General features: G+C 45.2%; 1 protein-coding gene across 1 annotated transcript in view; it reads left to right on the top strand.

Moving 5' to 3' along the window:
- CELF5 (CUGBP Elav-like family member 5) overlaps positions 1-16,655 on the top strand; it is a 428,249-nt gene that overhangs the window by 296,073 nt on the left and 115,521 nt on the right. Inside the window, exon 6 of the mRNA XM_078669977.1 lies at positions 549-695. Within this exon, the coding sequence (XP_078526103.1) occupies positions 549-695 (147 nt within the window). The remainder of the gene's footprint in view (positions 1-548; positions 696-16,655) is intronic.

Below are 16,655 nucleotides of genomic sequence, written 5' to 3'. Positions count from 1 at the left end.
TTAAGTGTTCCCGAAGATGACATGCATTAAGTATTGAGCACAGTGTCACAGGGTGAGCCTTGGGTGGGTTGGACCAGAGGTGTAAGACGTTGCTTCATCTCCACGAGTGTACGGCCCAAAGAATGAGCAAGGCCTCTGGACTGAAGCCTCATGAGACAGCCAGAGGGGTTCAAGGATTGACTGAAGCCTCATGAGACAGCCAGCGGGGTTCAGGGACTGACTGAAGCCTCCTGAGACAGCCAGAGGGGTTCAGGGACTGACCTAAGCTTCATGACCGCCAGAGGGGTTCAAGGACTGAGTGCCCTACTCATTGGCCTGAGTGTCCCCTTGGGTGGGTTGGTGCAGAGGTGTAAGACGCTGCTTCATCTCCACGAGTGTCCGACCCAAAGAACGAGCAAGGCCTCTGGACTGAAGCCTCCTGAGACAGCCTCTCACTCCTGTCCACCTTTCTTGTCCCATCTTCCCTCTTCCTCTTGTCCTCTTCTTCCTCTCACCGCTTCCAAACTTGCCTGACTCCCACTAACGCTGTCTCCTCCCTTTTCACACAGGGTGCCTCCTCCAGCCTGGTGGTGAAGTTTGCCGACACGGACAAGGAGCGCACTCTCCGGCGGATGCAGCAGATGGTGGGTCAACTGGGCATCTTTACGCCATCCCTCACTCTGCCCTTCAGTCCGTACAGTGCATACGCACAAGCTGTGAGTACCTGACGCCTCTTTCTAGGCAGTAAGCGCTAGTGTGGTGTCATAGTGTGTGACCTCTAAAACTGTGTGGTGACCTTGGGGTTGGGAGTCTCATCCAGGGGTAGTTCATTCTTTTTAACACCTTCGCTGCGGCGGCTATTCCGCCGCAGTGCTAAGGAGGTGGGGGGGCGCGCGGCGCTCACACGCTGGTGACAGAACCGCTCCGTCACCAGCCTCGGGTGAGCTGTTCTGATGACGGAGCGGTTCCATCATGACCCCGCCCGCTCAATAGAACGCGCCGCGCAGGCGCGAAATCAGCGCCATGCAGGCGCGTCGGGTGGGCCATGACGGAACCGCTCCGTCATCAGCACAGCGCCACCGCGGCTGATGACGGAGCGGTTCCGTCATTAGCGTCGAAGAGGTTAAGGCTGAGGTCTTATTTATATATTGCCATCTGAACATAAAGATGCCTCGCAGAGCCAGAAGGTGTGTCCTTGCCAGCATAATATCAGGCTGCGGCTACTCCTGCATCAGTAAACTATGGTGCCTGGCACTAAATGCCTGGATACCTTATACGGTGCTGTTCTCTTGCAGGCCACAAGGTGTCACTGGAGGTCACAGTCTGTTCTCAGTGGTAACTCTGGCCACTGGAGGTCACTGCAGCACTAGTTTGGTATAATCACCCATGAACTAAGTAAAACTTTAGATTACAGGATTTTCAGGGTCTGCCTGAAAGACCATGTGGTATCCCTCTCTTTATGAAAGAATATATGGAATTGAAGGTTCAAGAGAGAGAGAGAAACAGAACTAATTAGCTCGCAGAGCAGCACGCCATTAAACAATGTGATATAATTCTGACCTCACTATGCCATGCCAGTTCTCTCATTTCTATCAGTTTCTCTTCACCCACTCATTCTCAGTGTATTTCTCCCGCTCCCTTCCCTGACTCTCTCCAGTCCCCTCTCCTTTCCCAGTCTCTTCCTCTGCCTCTTCCGTACGTTCATCATGCTCTATTGCTCACTTTTACTTCTTGTTCTCACCCTCTTTGATCTGTCCTTAATGCAGATGTTGTCATCCATGGCAGCATTAGAAAAGCAGGAACGGCATTTAGGCGAAGGAGGGGTTTCTTGGGGTACTGACCCAGCACTGTAACGAGGGATATTGTAAATGTTCCGAAAAATAACTTCTGAATAGATGCTTTCAATGTTTGGTGTATCTTATAAAGAGTTAGAAAGTTTTTTTTAACATGATTTTCTTATTACACCCCTTGGTTCGCCAAGAGGTTGATCTAGTATCCTGTTGACCTTCGTTCCGTTTCTGCATTTAGTATACACTTGTATTTACGTATGATTCTTTAAGAATATACTTGACAGCGACTTTGCCAGTGTCCAATTTTTTTGGGGGGTCTTTTGAAACTATTCCACACCGAGGATTTTGCACTACTTTCACAGACACTATTAAAGCAAGCCACTTCATTTGAAATCCGTGACTTTGGTTTTTGTCTCCTTGCCTGCTGTTCCCTGACGTGAGGGCGAAAGATTGCTTTTTGACCGAGAGTGAGGCTGTTCTAACAGGGGCCGGGACTGCGAGACCCAGGGTTCTGCGCAGGATCACCGGAGCGCACCTGGAGTCTCTTCTCGCCCCTGCTCCTCCCTGATTGGCTGGCTGCCCACTTAACAGCTCGCGGACCCCGCTTTGCGGGAGCCGCTCGCAGCTTCATTTGAAATCCGTGACTTTGTTTTTTGTCTCCTTGCCTGCTGTTCCCTGACGTGAGGGCGAAAGATTGCTTTTTGACCGTGAGTGAGGCTGTTCTAACAGGGGCCGGGACTGCGAGACCCAGGGTTCTGCGCAGGATCACCGGAGCGCACCTGGAGTCTCTTCCCGCCCCCTGCTCCTCCTACAAAGACACACCCCTGACGCTAAGCGGGACGCGTGCGGGACGCCGGACGAAGCCCGGACAAAGGGCGGACAGTCTTAGACAGTCCGAGACAGGTCGTGACTGGACTGGGCACGTTATACTATCCATGCCATACACTTTTTGCCCAGTTGTAGTAAGAATAACTGTTTGCGATATGTATTCCACTTCCGTTTATTGACTTATATGTACAGTTTTACCTGTGTTTTCTTTTACATTGTTGAAAGCTGCTACATGAGTAAACACTAGTATTTCCCACCAGACTACTTGAGAATGCCAAAAAAGATCCCACCTGCTGGGGGAAATACCATGGATAATTACATGGTACATGTTGTATCTAAGATTAACAATGAAAGGAGACAATCATTAGGCTTAAGCCAATCCCCTATTTTATCCCCCCAGAGCCCACCTCTAAGTTCACCCTGGGTAGATATACCGTCTCAGGGTGTGGGCAATGTAATCCCTGACACAGAGACATATATTAGTGGGACATCTAATCAGAGCGTTCTAATAGAATCTGACCATGACCTAGTTCAGGATAATGACTCAGATTCTCAGATAGATGACACAGAACAAAACCTCCCCGTCCAAGATGGTGCACAGGCGAACGCTGAGGACGCGGATTCCCCTATTCCCGCCCCGGCTACACGGGCGTTCAGAAAATGTAGAAAAGCGCAAATACATAGGGGTGGTTCTCAACCTGGGAGGAAGAGGGTTGTGACACCTTTGAAAAATAAAGATAAAAATAGGGGGAAAGGAAATGAAGCTGAGAAGCAAATCTTGGGTGAGGAGCTTTTATCTAGGATAGCTGACATGATTGATCACAAATTCAAAACCCTTATTAAACCAGTAGTGGCCAAATTGGATAAGCTGTCTGCTGATGTCCAAAAATTAGGTATGGATCAAAAAAAGATAGCGGAAGAGGTAACAAACATAGTAACAATAACCACAAACTTAGCCGCCTCCACAAAAGATTTTATTGAGTTAGGAACGGATGGCGGTATAAGCAAAATACAAGCCAATCTTATAGTGCAGGCCCCAGAAATAGTGCCTAACCAATTGATGACAAAAGAGGATTTGCCACCAAAGCCCCCAGTACCGACCACATTAGGCACAGATGAAGACACACTACAATTTATAGAAGATGCATCACCCTTAGTGTTGGTATTGGCAAATGTCCCCTCATTAGCAATAGATCAATTAGAATCCCCCTCTGCATTGACAAGTAAGGCTTTGCATTGGTTGTCTGAAAATATGCAGTTGGCCCCTCAGGGGAAACAACAGCTTGCAGATGATATTAAATCAGCTAGAAGGGTACCTTGGATAGGTAAAAATCCCAAAAAGTTCAAAGATGACTGTATAGTCTTAAACTTTAAAGACTCCTCTGTTTTACCTAATATTCTATCAAACATTCTCCCTCCGCAACGTAGGAGGGGCTCCATTGTTCCACTCACTCTAGAATTTTTCGGTAAAAAACAGCGAAGTATGACATACTCAAAGTTACCCTATAACCACACTAGGGCGGTATGGCCAGGGATAACAAATGGTTGGGGCCATGGTGCCCCAACTAACAATTGGGGGTATAACCCAGACAACTGGGACTGCCCTCAACAGACTCGCCAACGAGAACACCAATATCCTATCCACTTTAACAACCGGTTTAATATCCCTATTTCTAACAGGTTCGATGCATTCTATGAGCAGGGAGGGCTGGAAGGGGTTGAATGACTACTTGAAAGATCACCCAACTCTAACTACAAAGACTGTATGCAACGATATGAAGGAGCAGGAAAAAATGTCCAATCATTTGATTGGCAAGGACTTAATGTTGTGAGCTCGGGCTCTTTGGCTCAGTTAAATGGCCCAATAAGATCATATAATGTAACAAATTCTGTTCCTATTTCAGATCCTACTAGATATAATCTTGCAGAAGAAGAGGTCAGCTGTAGTAGTGATCAAATGCCCCCCATCCCATGTGAGCGGGAAAATGGTGACATAACCCGATATTCACCTCATCCATGCAACGAAAGCTTGATATCATGGAACATAGCCGGGCTTCATGACAAATCCAGTGACAACGAGTGGCTGTCGTTTGTTAGGGAGCATGCGGTAATATGTCTCCAGGAAACATGGTTGGTGGAAAAAAACGTACACATTGAGGGTTATCAAAGTTTCTTTATCCCAGCAGTTCCCTCAGCCAGTGGTAGAGCAAAAGGGGGCTTGGCAATTTTTGTTAATTTGGCACTTATATGCTTTAAAGTCGAACATTATTCTGGTAATAGAAATATTCAGGCCCTAGAGCTAAGGAGGGGAAAAACAAAGTTCCTATTGATTAATTTTTACAATGCAGTGAACCAATCCGGCGATTGTAATATACAGCCTTTACGCGAATTCTTAAGGGAAAATGTTGGATTTTTGCCTTGCCAGAAAATAATTGTAGGAGATTTTAATACACACCCATGTGGGAATCCTGGTGAGACTATTGTTGGCCAACTGGGTTGTAATAGCCTGGAAGGCTTTCATTTTGATCATTCGCGGCGTGGGACAGAACTAAACGCACTAATGGACGAAAACAATCTTATTTCAGCTATGTCCACAGTATCGGATCAAACTCTTTTCTCTATTCCCACATTTAAAGGCCACGTAACAGGAACATATATAGATCATATGTTATTATCGGCAGACCTTGTTAACGTTGTTCAGGATTACTGCATTCAACTGAGTATTTTCAGCGACCACAACCCCATATGCATTAAAATGGGCGGGAAAGTATTTGAAAAGCGAATCCCACGTGTGGACCGTGGATCCACAAAATGTATAAATGGAAGGCGTCGCTTAAAATGGTCATTGGTGGACTGTGAGAACTTGTACACTTCTATTAATAAAATGTGTAGCCCTGAATTTTCTGTATGTATATCCCCAGTATCAGCACCACAACAAATTTTAGCATCTTTTAAGGAGGTCGCAATTAAGGTAGAATCATTGTTAACGGTACCAGTCAAAGGGAACGTAAATCTAAATAATAATCCAAAGTGGTTTGATAAAGATTGCTCCAAGGCTAGTCGCGACCTTAAGAAGGCCTTGAAAACAAAACCTCGAGACCCGGCGCTCATTAAGGACATGCGGTCTAGGTACAAAAAATCCATTGCTAACCGCAAGAGAATGGTAAAAAAAAGCGTTTGGGAGACTCTGTTGGAACCCGAAACATTAAAAAACAGCTCGAAGTTTTGGGATATCATAAACAAACCCTTATTTGATCATCCTAGTAATTCCTCTACGGATACTAATATCCCAGAGGAAGAATGGGTTAACCATTACAGTTCCATTTTTAAAAATAATGAGTTGCAGGCAGAATACATTTCAGCTGATTTTAAAGATAATATGTTGCTCTTCTCAATTGATGAGGTTGTAAAGGGAATTGAAGGGCTATCAAATAACAAGGCCCCAGGACCGGATGGTCTCCCACCGGATCTTTTTAAATCTCGTATAACACTCTGGGCTCCAGTTCTGACTGCCGTACTTAATGCGGCCGTGACATGCGGATGCCCAAAATCATGGGGGGTATCTACCATTGTGCCCGTGTTCAAAAAAGGTGATCGAAATAGCCCCCTCTCCTACAGGCCGATATCGTTAATTAACTCTGTTGCCAAAGTAGTGGGGGGAGTAATTTTAAACAGACTGGTCACATGGTCAAATGAAAATAAAATAATATCCCCAATACAATACGGATTTAGGCCTGGTCACTCTACAATTGCTCAATGCTTAAATTTATATCTAATCATAGGGAAGTATACCAAGGCCCGACAAGGAACAATTCACATGGCGTTCATGGATCTCTCATCGGCTTTCGATTGTGTGAGCCGTGGGAAGCTCTGGGACGCCATGGCGAAAATGGGAGTTGAGCAGAACTTAATCAATCTGTTAGAAGACATGCATTCAGATACGAAAGCGAACGTCAGATACACACAAGATTTAAATGTGACAAAAAATTTTGGAGTGTATCGGGGAGTTCGCCAAGGATGCATTTTGGCCCCATTCCTTTTTAACCTATACATAAATCAATTGGAGGAGCATCTTTTAAGTACAAATACAGATTATCCGTACATAGGTCGTAAGGGACTGCCGGTTCTGCTTTATGCGGATGACGCAGTCCTTCTATCCAGAACTGCCAAAGGACTTCAAATTTTATTAGATTCCTTCTTTACTTTTATGAAGTCCAAAGACTTAAGTATAAATAACTCTAAATCCTTCATAATGAAGGTTGGCCAGGGTTTTAAAAAGCTAAATCGTTTAAATGTTAATGGAGTACAAATTCCTGTGACAAATACATTCTCCTACCTTGGAGTCCTGTTCGATCGACAACTGAACTGGGGTCCCGTAATACAAAAAAAAAGAGGAGAGGTAACTAGGGCAAATGCGGCAATATTTGATTTCGCCAGGAAAATGGGAAATAGCCCAGTTGCAGCATTACTCCAACTTTACCAGGCTAAGAGTGTCACTACGGCGTGTTATGGCAGTGAGATATGGGGATATGTCCCTCTGGTAGCCCTAGAGATAGTTGAAAATAACTTTTTTAAACAGCTACTAAGGGTCCCCAGGGGAACGGCAAATTTTTCTGTGCATGAAGAACTGGGTACTCCTTTTCTAAGTGATAAAATGGCAGCAAATCCCCTATTATGTTGGCTAAATTGCTGGTTAAACGATAATATACCACTTACTCAGCTTATATTGAGAGAAGCACTTACTTGGGAAAATAGGATGAAGGTTCCATGGATAAAGTATTTGAGTAAGTGTTTTACTGAACTAGGACGACCAGAACTTTTTTCAGCTCCTGAATCTATCACCAAGTTAGATGTCATTATGGTAAAGAAGGCATTTATCTCCTCCAGATATCTGGATAGGGAGTCTGTTGAACTGAGAAAAGACAGTGTACGTAATCACGTACTAATAAAAACTACTCTGCTCATGGAACCGTACCTAACATGGCAAATGTCTAGTTATGATCGTTTTTTACTGACAAGGTTTAGGTTCAATTTATTTCATTTACTCTTGGCTGTACCCAAGGGATCTCACCGTGGTCAAGTGTTGCCGGCTTGCGGCTGCGACGATAAGTCTCCGCAAGATCTGGCACACTTTTTGTTTTTTTGTTCGTATTATATTATACCGAGGAAATTATACCTAAAACCTTGCTTTAAAAAAATGAACTTCTCTCAATTTAGACCAGCACTTTATTATCTTCAGTTGCTAAGTAGTGATTGTACCTTGTATATATGTAGCTTTTTAAAACTGGCAATGAAATTTAGAAATAGCATGGAAGGATAATAGTATTGGTAACTGTTATGATACATTTTAAGCATTTTTCTTTTCTTTTTTAAATATTCTTATTTATTAATCTGAATGTTAAATGTGCCTGCAACTTTTGTGAATATTTTCTGCCCTGTTAAGTCTTTTTTAAACTGGTAATTTTTATGATAATATGAGTAAATACATGTATAATGTAAAATGCTTTTATGGTTGTTATTACAAACAACCGAATAAAGTTTCTTGACTTGACTTGACTATTAAAGCAAGCATGAAAAGCAGGCTTAGCAAAATTAGCCAAAGCACAAAGCCTAGTAAAAGCATGTTGCAAGTTTATCATATTGAGATTTCCGCTGTCATATTATCGTGAGTTTCTGTCACTTAGCTGTTGCCTGGTGTCTGAGTAGGATTTTATATATTCCCACCGAGTATCGAACAGTTTCCACCAAATACATTTATATAGATCTATTTCAGTGAGTAAAACTCAGATTTTAAGTGGGTACAGATTTTTTTCTAACTAAGTCTGAGGTGATGAGCAGCATTTTCAATGATTCTATTTACACACAAATACGTGTTGGTACGCATTGAACGCTCTTGACCTGAGAAAATCTACTATGTGTATATAGAGATAACTCTAATCACTAGCATATGCAGTAGACCTTTGTAGTCTCTTCCATTCCTATGTGACTCTTAGAGTATATCCATTTGTATCTCTTCCTTGAGTGACTTTACTACTTGTACATTTGCAATTTTTCTTTCTGTTTGTATCTCTTCCTTGTGTGACTTTACATCTTGTACATTTGCAATTTTTTCTGTTTGTATCTTTTATGTAATGCATGTAATCCTAAGTCCTTATGTTTTGCAACTGGTTCTTATGTGAAGCGCTCTGACACCTTCGGGTAAAGTTCGCGCTATATAAAACCGCATTAAATAAATAAATAAATAAACACCAACCAGTGCCACAGCAGCATCAGACTCTAGAGGGCTGCTGCCATGCTTGCCTTGGCCTCTAGGGGTCACTGCCGTGCCGCTGCCTGCACTCTCCCAGTAAGACTTCAGAATGTGCAACACCCTGAGCCACTGGGTGGCGCTGCTGCACCATTGCCTGGGCACTAGCTATAGGTTGTATTCTAATGTCACACTCTGGCCTCTAGGTGTCGCTGTTGCCCTATTGTTTGCTTACACTAACATAATTCTGCTCCACAAAGGAACAAAGGCCCTGATTTCGAGTTGGCGGATGGGTCCTCTGTTACATGCCTACTAGATCTGCCCCAGCCGAGGTCAAAGGTGACAGTTCACAAGAAGTCCCTATGGCAGCACTGCCTCTCCCAATGCTTACTGAGGGGCTGTAGTGTAGGCGGTGCTGCGTGTAGGGGCCCCATCTGCTTCCACAGGCAGACGGCTGTGAGGCACAGGTGAGATTCAGGCGGGCCCTGCCTGTGGCGTGGTCAGTTCTCTTCCAGGGGATACTCATTAATAGTCATAAGCACTGAATTATCTCCGCCCATGAGCGGGAACCCGGAACACATAACAATATACATATATATGTGTAAATATATCAAAAAGTACATTGTACTAAAATAATTATACACATATACATGTATAACAACCATAATATGCAGCCTAACATATACACATAGGCTAATAAAGCCAACCTTACACACGTTCTGAAGCATGAAAATATGCTAAATATAAATGCAATAAACAGGCATGAGCCTAAAATGCATTACATAACCATGAAAAAACTTTTATTTTCATCAAAGAACCTGTTGTAAACAGTTATTAGCCTAAAAGGCTGCATATGAAAATTTGTCTGTGTACAGAAAATCAGACTGGCCCCTGCCTTTAAGGCCCCAGAGAATCTGCACACTTTGCCTTTAAGGCCTCCAGGAGAACTCTGTTCCCATCATGCACCACAGGTGACAGTTAGGTTAGTTCTTTTTTCCGGCTTGTTCTGTGAGGAACCTGGAACTTGAGCTCTGCTCATTTGTAGTAATTTTCTGTCAGAAGTTGGTTTTTTCTTGACATTTTTTGACAAATAGTACTTTGGTGGTGTTTATTACCTTTTTTCTGACTAAACTGTTGTGAATTTTTTAGTCAGTATGCCACCTTTATTTTATAAATGTCCTTCCTGTGGGAAGAAAATGGCAAAAACTGATCCACACTCTGTTTGTGTGGTGTGTCTTCCTGATACTCATAAGGTGGAAGATTGTTATCATTGCCTCAACCTTTCTAGTAGGACTTTAAAAGAAAGAGAGAAAATGAGGCTTCTGGGCCTTCTGGAGAGAGAGAATCGTGGTGAGAAGAGTTCTAAGGTTTTCTTATCGACTTCTAAGCCACCTTCTCAGCCTAAACGTCGAAGATCAGCGTCTCCAGAAGGTAAAACGAAGAAAAATCGACTCCAGGAAGCTTTTCCTGCGAAAAAGAGGCGTTCGACGTCGAGATCCAGATCGCCGTCAGCATTGTCGGCGTCGAAGAGGGCTCCGTCGACGTCGAAGACTTCGCCGGTGAGGCAGAATACAGCGTCTCGACCTTCGCCGTCGAGATCTTTATCGACGTCGAGACATCTGGTGTCGATTGCAGTAAGGACGACGTCGGGGTTCAACGCTCGACGTCGAAGGAGAAGATGCGTTCGACGTCGAAGGATCATGGGTCGACGTCGAAGAGTAAAGTGTCGACGTCGAAGGATCATATGTCGACGTCGAAGAGTAAAGTGTCGACGTCGAAGGAGATTCATACATCGTCGTCGAGGAAGAGATCGACGTCGAGAGGAAGATCGAAGGATTCGACGTCGAGGTCTAAGAAGAGGAGGTCAAAGTCTCCATCGCGACGTAGATCGGCGTCGAAGCATGCTTCGGGCTCGAAGCATGGAATGTCTAGGCCTCCCCCACCTGTGCACAGGTCGGCGTTGAGACTGTCACGATCAGCCTCTCGGACCTCAGTTAGGTCTTTGTCGAGGTCAGACATAAGTCCTGAGCATAGAGTGGTTTCTTCACCGCAGGATCAACAGAAAGATGCGGTGGGACACGAGACAGTGCATCAGGATTCTTCTATGGTGGCTCAGTCGGGCTCTACCTCAGGCCAGGCAGATGATAGACAATTGGTGCCCAGTCAGCGGACTCCATCTAACTCAGTGGTATCTGAGCACAGTGTAGTCTCCGGAGCTTCCAAGTCTTCAGCAGACCTGAATATTGTGCAGGTGTCACCTGAGGTTTCACCTGAGCGTGTAGGTCGGCCCATCAACTTGTCACCGAGATGGCTGGAAAGTCTTCGGCATTGGAAGATGCGTCCATTATTGGGTGACAGAGCTCCGGTTCCTCGGACGGAGCTGCAAAGAAGATCACGTTCGAGATCATTGAAAAGAGAAGAAAGTCAATGCGGCGATCTGCAACTCCTCAAGAGAAGCGTAGGACTCATGCTCCATCTCCTAAGTCTGTAGAAGGACGGAAATCTCGTTCAAGGGAGCGAAGGAGGCAGCGATCTGCAACTCCTCAAGAGAGGGGTAGAACCCCTTCTCCGTCTTCTAAGTCGTCTTCGTCTTCTACAAGATCTTCATATAGAGACTATTCTCCCACAATATCATCTACTCCTCCGTCCAGAGTGTCTCCAGTGGATGATTTGGGCACATTTAATGATGTGTTATGTCGTGGGGCGAATAAGTTCAAGATCAAGATGGCAGTTCCTCAAATAGCAACGTCAGTCATCTTTGAAACCCTACATCACAAGACGACTGGTAGGCCTCTTCTGCCGTTAGTGCCCGGGTTGATAGAACCAGCGATGAAAACTTTCTTAACTCCGGCCACAGTGGGTTCAGGACCTTCTAGGATTGCAAAGAAGTACAAGGCTCCAGAGGAAGATCCTTTATTTTTGCGTTCTGACCCACCTCCAGAAACTCTTATTGTGGCGGCAGTCAGAAAAGCACATTCGGCAACATCTACCTCTTCTGCTCCTCCAGAGAAGGATAGTAAGAGTATGGATTCCTTGGGGAGACGAATGTGCAACACCTCAGGTTCAGTCATGAGAGTGGCCAGTGCGTCAGCCTTATTGGGCCGCTATGATCGTCTGCTGTGGGACTCAGTTTCTCGTTTTGCAGAAAAACTCCCTAAGGAGGATCAGAAAGACTTCCTAGAAATAGTGGAAGAAGGAGGATTGGTGGCTAATCAAAGCATTAGTGCAGCTGCTGATGCGGCGGATCTGTCAGCTCATGGTTATGCACATGGTGTTTGTGCTAGACGTACGGCTTGGCTTCGCCTTACGGGTCTAAAACCTGAGGCTCAGAGAAAGATGGTAAATCTACCTTTTAATGGTTCGACTCTGTTTGGATCTCACGCCGATGACGAGATGTCTAAAATGAAAGTGGAGTTAGACACTCTTAAGGCCGTTGGTCTTGAAAAGAAAAAAGAGTTTAAGCGTCGAGGTAATTTTCGTCCCTATGACAAAAGATCTTTTCAGCAGAGGGGCCAACAGACGAATTGGTCCTCGCAAAATCAAGGCCAGAGTCAACAGAGATCGCAATTCCAGCAGAGGCGACCTGGACGAGGCAGAGGCAGCGGAAATAGGCAGCAATCATCAGCTACCAAGCAGCCTCAAAAACAATGAATGGAAGCTTCCTCCACAACCGTGTGCCACTCCGGTTGGAGGAAGTATTGTGTGTTATCTGGAAGAGTGGAAACAGATCACAAAGGACAAATGGGTACTCAATGTCATTCAGAGCGGGTACCTTTTGAAATTCAAGAAGCCACCTCCTGTCATGCGTCCTCTGAAAATGGTACAGTGGAACTTAATGCGCTTACAACAGGAAGCGGATGTCCTTCTGAAGAAGAATGCCATAGAACCAGTGCCTTTTCAACAGAGAGGTCAGGGCCTGTACTCTCGGTTTTTTCTTGTAAAGAAAAAAGGTCCAGTTACGGAGTTCAGACCCATTCTGGACTTGAGGCGTTTGAACAAATTCATTCGGAAGGAGAGGTTTCGAATGCTGGCTCTTTATCAGATTTTCCCTCAATTACACCAGGGGGATTGGATGTGTTCCATAGATCTGAAAGATGCTTATTTTCATGTCCCAGTATCCAGAAAACATCGCAAGTTTCTCAGATTTCAAGTAGGGGCTCGTCATTATCAGTACGCAGTGCTCCCCTTTGGCCTGAGATCAGCTCCCAGAACTTTTTCAAAATGTATGGCGGTAGTGGCTGCTTGTCTTCGAAAACAACGGATTTTCATTTATCCGTACTTAGACGACTGGCTTCTGAAGAGTTCATCCCCATCTCTACTGGAAGAACATCTTTCGATATGCCTCCAACTCATGTACAAGTTGGGTCTTCAAGTCAATTACAAAAAGTCCATATTGAATCCCACCCAGAAGATCCACTATCTGGGTGCACAACTGGACACGGCAAAAGAAAACGTGTGTCCTTCGGAGGAGAGGTGGTCATCCATCAAGACAAAGTGTGTGTTTCTCCTTCAGTCTGCACGTCCGACAGTTCGACAAGTGTCCTCTCTTCTGGGATCCATGGCATCGTGCATCTTCATAGTGCCAAACGCACGTTTGCAGATGCGTCCTCTACAGCAGTGTCTAGAAGATCAATGGAAGCAGAGGACGGGATGCTGGGAGGATCAGATTCTTCTCCAACAGTCTGCAAAAGATTCCATTCGATGGTGGATGAAGAAGACACACTTGATGAAGGGAGTTCCTTTTCATCAGGACCCACCAACGCAGACTCTGATCACAGATGCCTCTCTCCAAGGTTGGGGAGCACATATGGGCCCGCTGCAAGTACAAGGGCTATGGTCAGATTTCGAGAAAGGGTATCATATCAATCTACTCGAACTCAGAGCGGTCCATCTTGCTCTCAAGTCCCTGGCTCCATCTCTTCAGACTCGGTCCCTCTTGGTGCAATCAGACAATACAACTACAATGTATTACTTAAACAAGCAGGGGGGTACCAGGTCCAGGACTCTGTCCATAGAAGCTCAGACCATCTGGCACTGGCTACTTGCACGAGACCTGTCCATAACGGCTGTTCACTTGCCAGGGAGCCTCAACACGCAGGCGGACGACCTCAGCAGAGACTTCGTCGAAGCGCACGACTGGGTTCTCAACGAAGAAGTCGCGCACAGCATTTTCCAGGCTTGGGGAACACCAGACATCGATCTGTTCGCAGACGCGGCAAACGCAAAATGCCCCGTCTTCGCGTCCAGGTTCTCCCAGAAAGGATCTCAAGGGAATGCCCTTTTGATAGACTGGTGTCAAAATTTGCTGTACGCCTTCCCGCCGACACCGTTGATACCAGCAGTGATCAACAGGATGTACAAGACCAAGTCCAGAATGATATTGATTTGCCCAGAGTGGCCACGCCAATGGTGGTTCCCAGATCTCCTCCAGTTGTCAATCAGGCCACACAGGAGATTACCTTGTCGCCCGGATCTTCTGTCCAAACAGGAGGGGCGTGTGTTTCATCCCAATCTGCCCTCCCTGCGCCTGGCAGCATGGCTCCTGAAGTCATCCAGTACGGGCATTTACAGTTAAATCCGGAGTGTATGAACATTCTTAAAGAGGCAAAGCGGCCTTCTACAAGACAATCCTACGGATTTAAGTGGAAACGCTTTTTTCTTTGGTGTCAGAGCAAGGGTCTTGACCCTATTCGAGGCCAAGAACAGGTGATCTTGCCTTATCTTCTTTATCTTGCTGAGTCTGGTTTGCAGTTTAATTCTATCAGAGTCCATCTTGCTGCAATAACTGCTTATAGAAAATCGCCAACACAGATATCGTTTTTTCGGATGCCTGTGGTGAAGGATTTTCTAGAGGGATTAAGAAAGGTGTTTCCTCCAGTCAGGTCTCCTTCTCCACCTTGGGAGCTTAATGTGGTGTTGGCTAAGTTGATGGGCCCACCCTTTGAGCCCATACATAAAGCGTCATTGCAACACTTATCTTGGAAAGTAGCATTCCTGGTGGCTATCACGTCTGCTCGTAGAGTGAGCGAAATTCAGGCTCTGTGTTGCAAGGAACCGTACACAGTTTTTCATGCAAACAGAGTGGTGCTCAGGACTCATCCTTCTTTTCTACCTAAGGTGGTGTCGGATTTTCATATTAACCAATCCATAACATTGCCTACTTTCTTTCCAAACCCTTCAAGTCCGGCTGAGCGGGCTTTGCACTCTTTAGATCTAAAAAGGGTTTTGAAGTTTTACTTAGATAAAACCAAGACTATGAGACACACAGACCGTTTGTTTGTGAACTATGGTCCTACGAATACTGGTTTGGCAGCATCCAAGAGATCCATTTCTAGATGGATAGTGTCATGTATCTTACTTGCCTATCAGCTAGCCCACAAGTCTTTATCAGGTAGACCTAGGGCTCATTCTACGAGGGGAAAAGCTTCTACAACAGCTCTCCTCAGGAATGTGGCTATGTCAGAGATATGTAAAGCAGCTACTTGGCGTTCAGTGCATACGTTTACACGCCATTATTGCTTGGATTCTGATGCGCAAACAGATGCTCAAGTGGGACAGGCATCACTGAGAAATTTGTTTGCTACTTCTAGTTAAACACTGTGTTGTTTGAAATATAGCTACGCGTTTATCTGTTCGCCCGCTTCTAGTGGGTATGAGCTTGCTACTCTATTCAGTGCTTATGACTATTAATGAGTATCCCCTGGAAGAGAAGGATTAGTTACTTACCTGTAATCCTAGTTCTCTTCCAGGGGTATACTCATTAAAGTCATAAGCACCCTCCCGCCTCCCCGGGCGAGCAGTGGCATTGAAGTTTTCAATATATAATGTAAAGTTTTAAGGGCAGTTTCCTGCTAATGTTTACTGTACCGTACAAAAGAACTGACCTAACTGTCACCTGTGGTGCATGATGGGAACAGAGTTCTCCTGGAGGCCTTAAAGGCAAAGTGTGCAGATTCTCTGGGGCCTTAAAGGCAGGGTGCCAGTCTGATTTTCTGTACACAGACAAATTTTCATATGCAGCCTTTTAGGCTAATAACTGTTTACAACAGGTTCTTTGATGAAAATAAAAGTTTTTTCATGGTTATGTAATGCATTTTAGGCTCATGCCTGTTTATTGCATTTATATTTAGCATATTTTCATGCTTCAGAACGTGTGTAAGGTTGGCTTTATTAGCCTATGTGTATATGTTAGGCTGCATATTATGGTTGTTATACATGTATATGTGTATAATTATTTTAGTACAATGTACTTTTTGATATATTTACACATATATATGTATATTGTTATGTGTTCCGGGTTCCCGCTCATGGGCGGAGATAATTCAGTGCTTATGACTTTAATGAGTATACCCCTGGAAGAGAACTAGGATTACAGGTAAGTAACTAATCCTTCTCTTTTTCGTCACTGACCCTGGCCCATCCCACCCTGCTTCCTACATGTTGCTCTCTTCGGTTGGGTGATAAGGTTGTTTTCCACAGAGTTGCGTCTGCCTGACGCACCCTGTTACATGTCACTGTTAAAGCAGAGCCCGGGTTGATGTGTTTTAAATCACACATTTGTGAGGCTAGGGTGGCTCATAGAGGTTTGTAGCCCCCTCCCCCCACTATACAGAGTCTGGCACGCTGCATCCGTTCACAGGGGCGTGAGGGAGGGGGCGTGCCACGTACGTGATGCTCTCTGAGGACAGGGCTGTGTGCAACACAACACCCCTGACTGCCGCAGCCTGACCTAGAAAGCTGCGTGTGCTCCGGGGGTGAAAGGCCCCGAGCGGGAGCAGAGCTGCTAAAAATAAACCCTACGTGCGTGCGTG

This window comes from Lissotriton helveticus, chromosome 12 (assembly GCF_964261635.1).
Source record: "Lissotriton helveticus chromosome 12, aLisHel1.1, whole genome shotgun sequence".
In the NCBI taxonomy this organism is placed as follows: domain Eukaryota; kingdom Metazoa; phylum Chordata; class Amphibia; order Caudata; family Salamandridae; genus Lissotriton; species Lissotriton helveticus.
The sequence above is the reverse complement of the archived record's forward strand: the minus strand, read 5'-3'. Positions and strand labels throughout refer to the sequence as shown.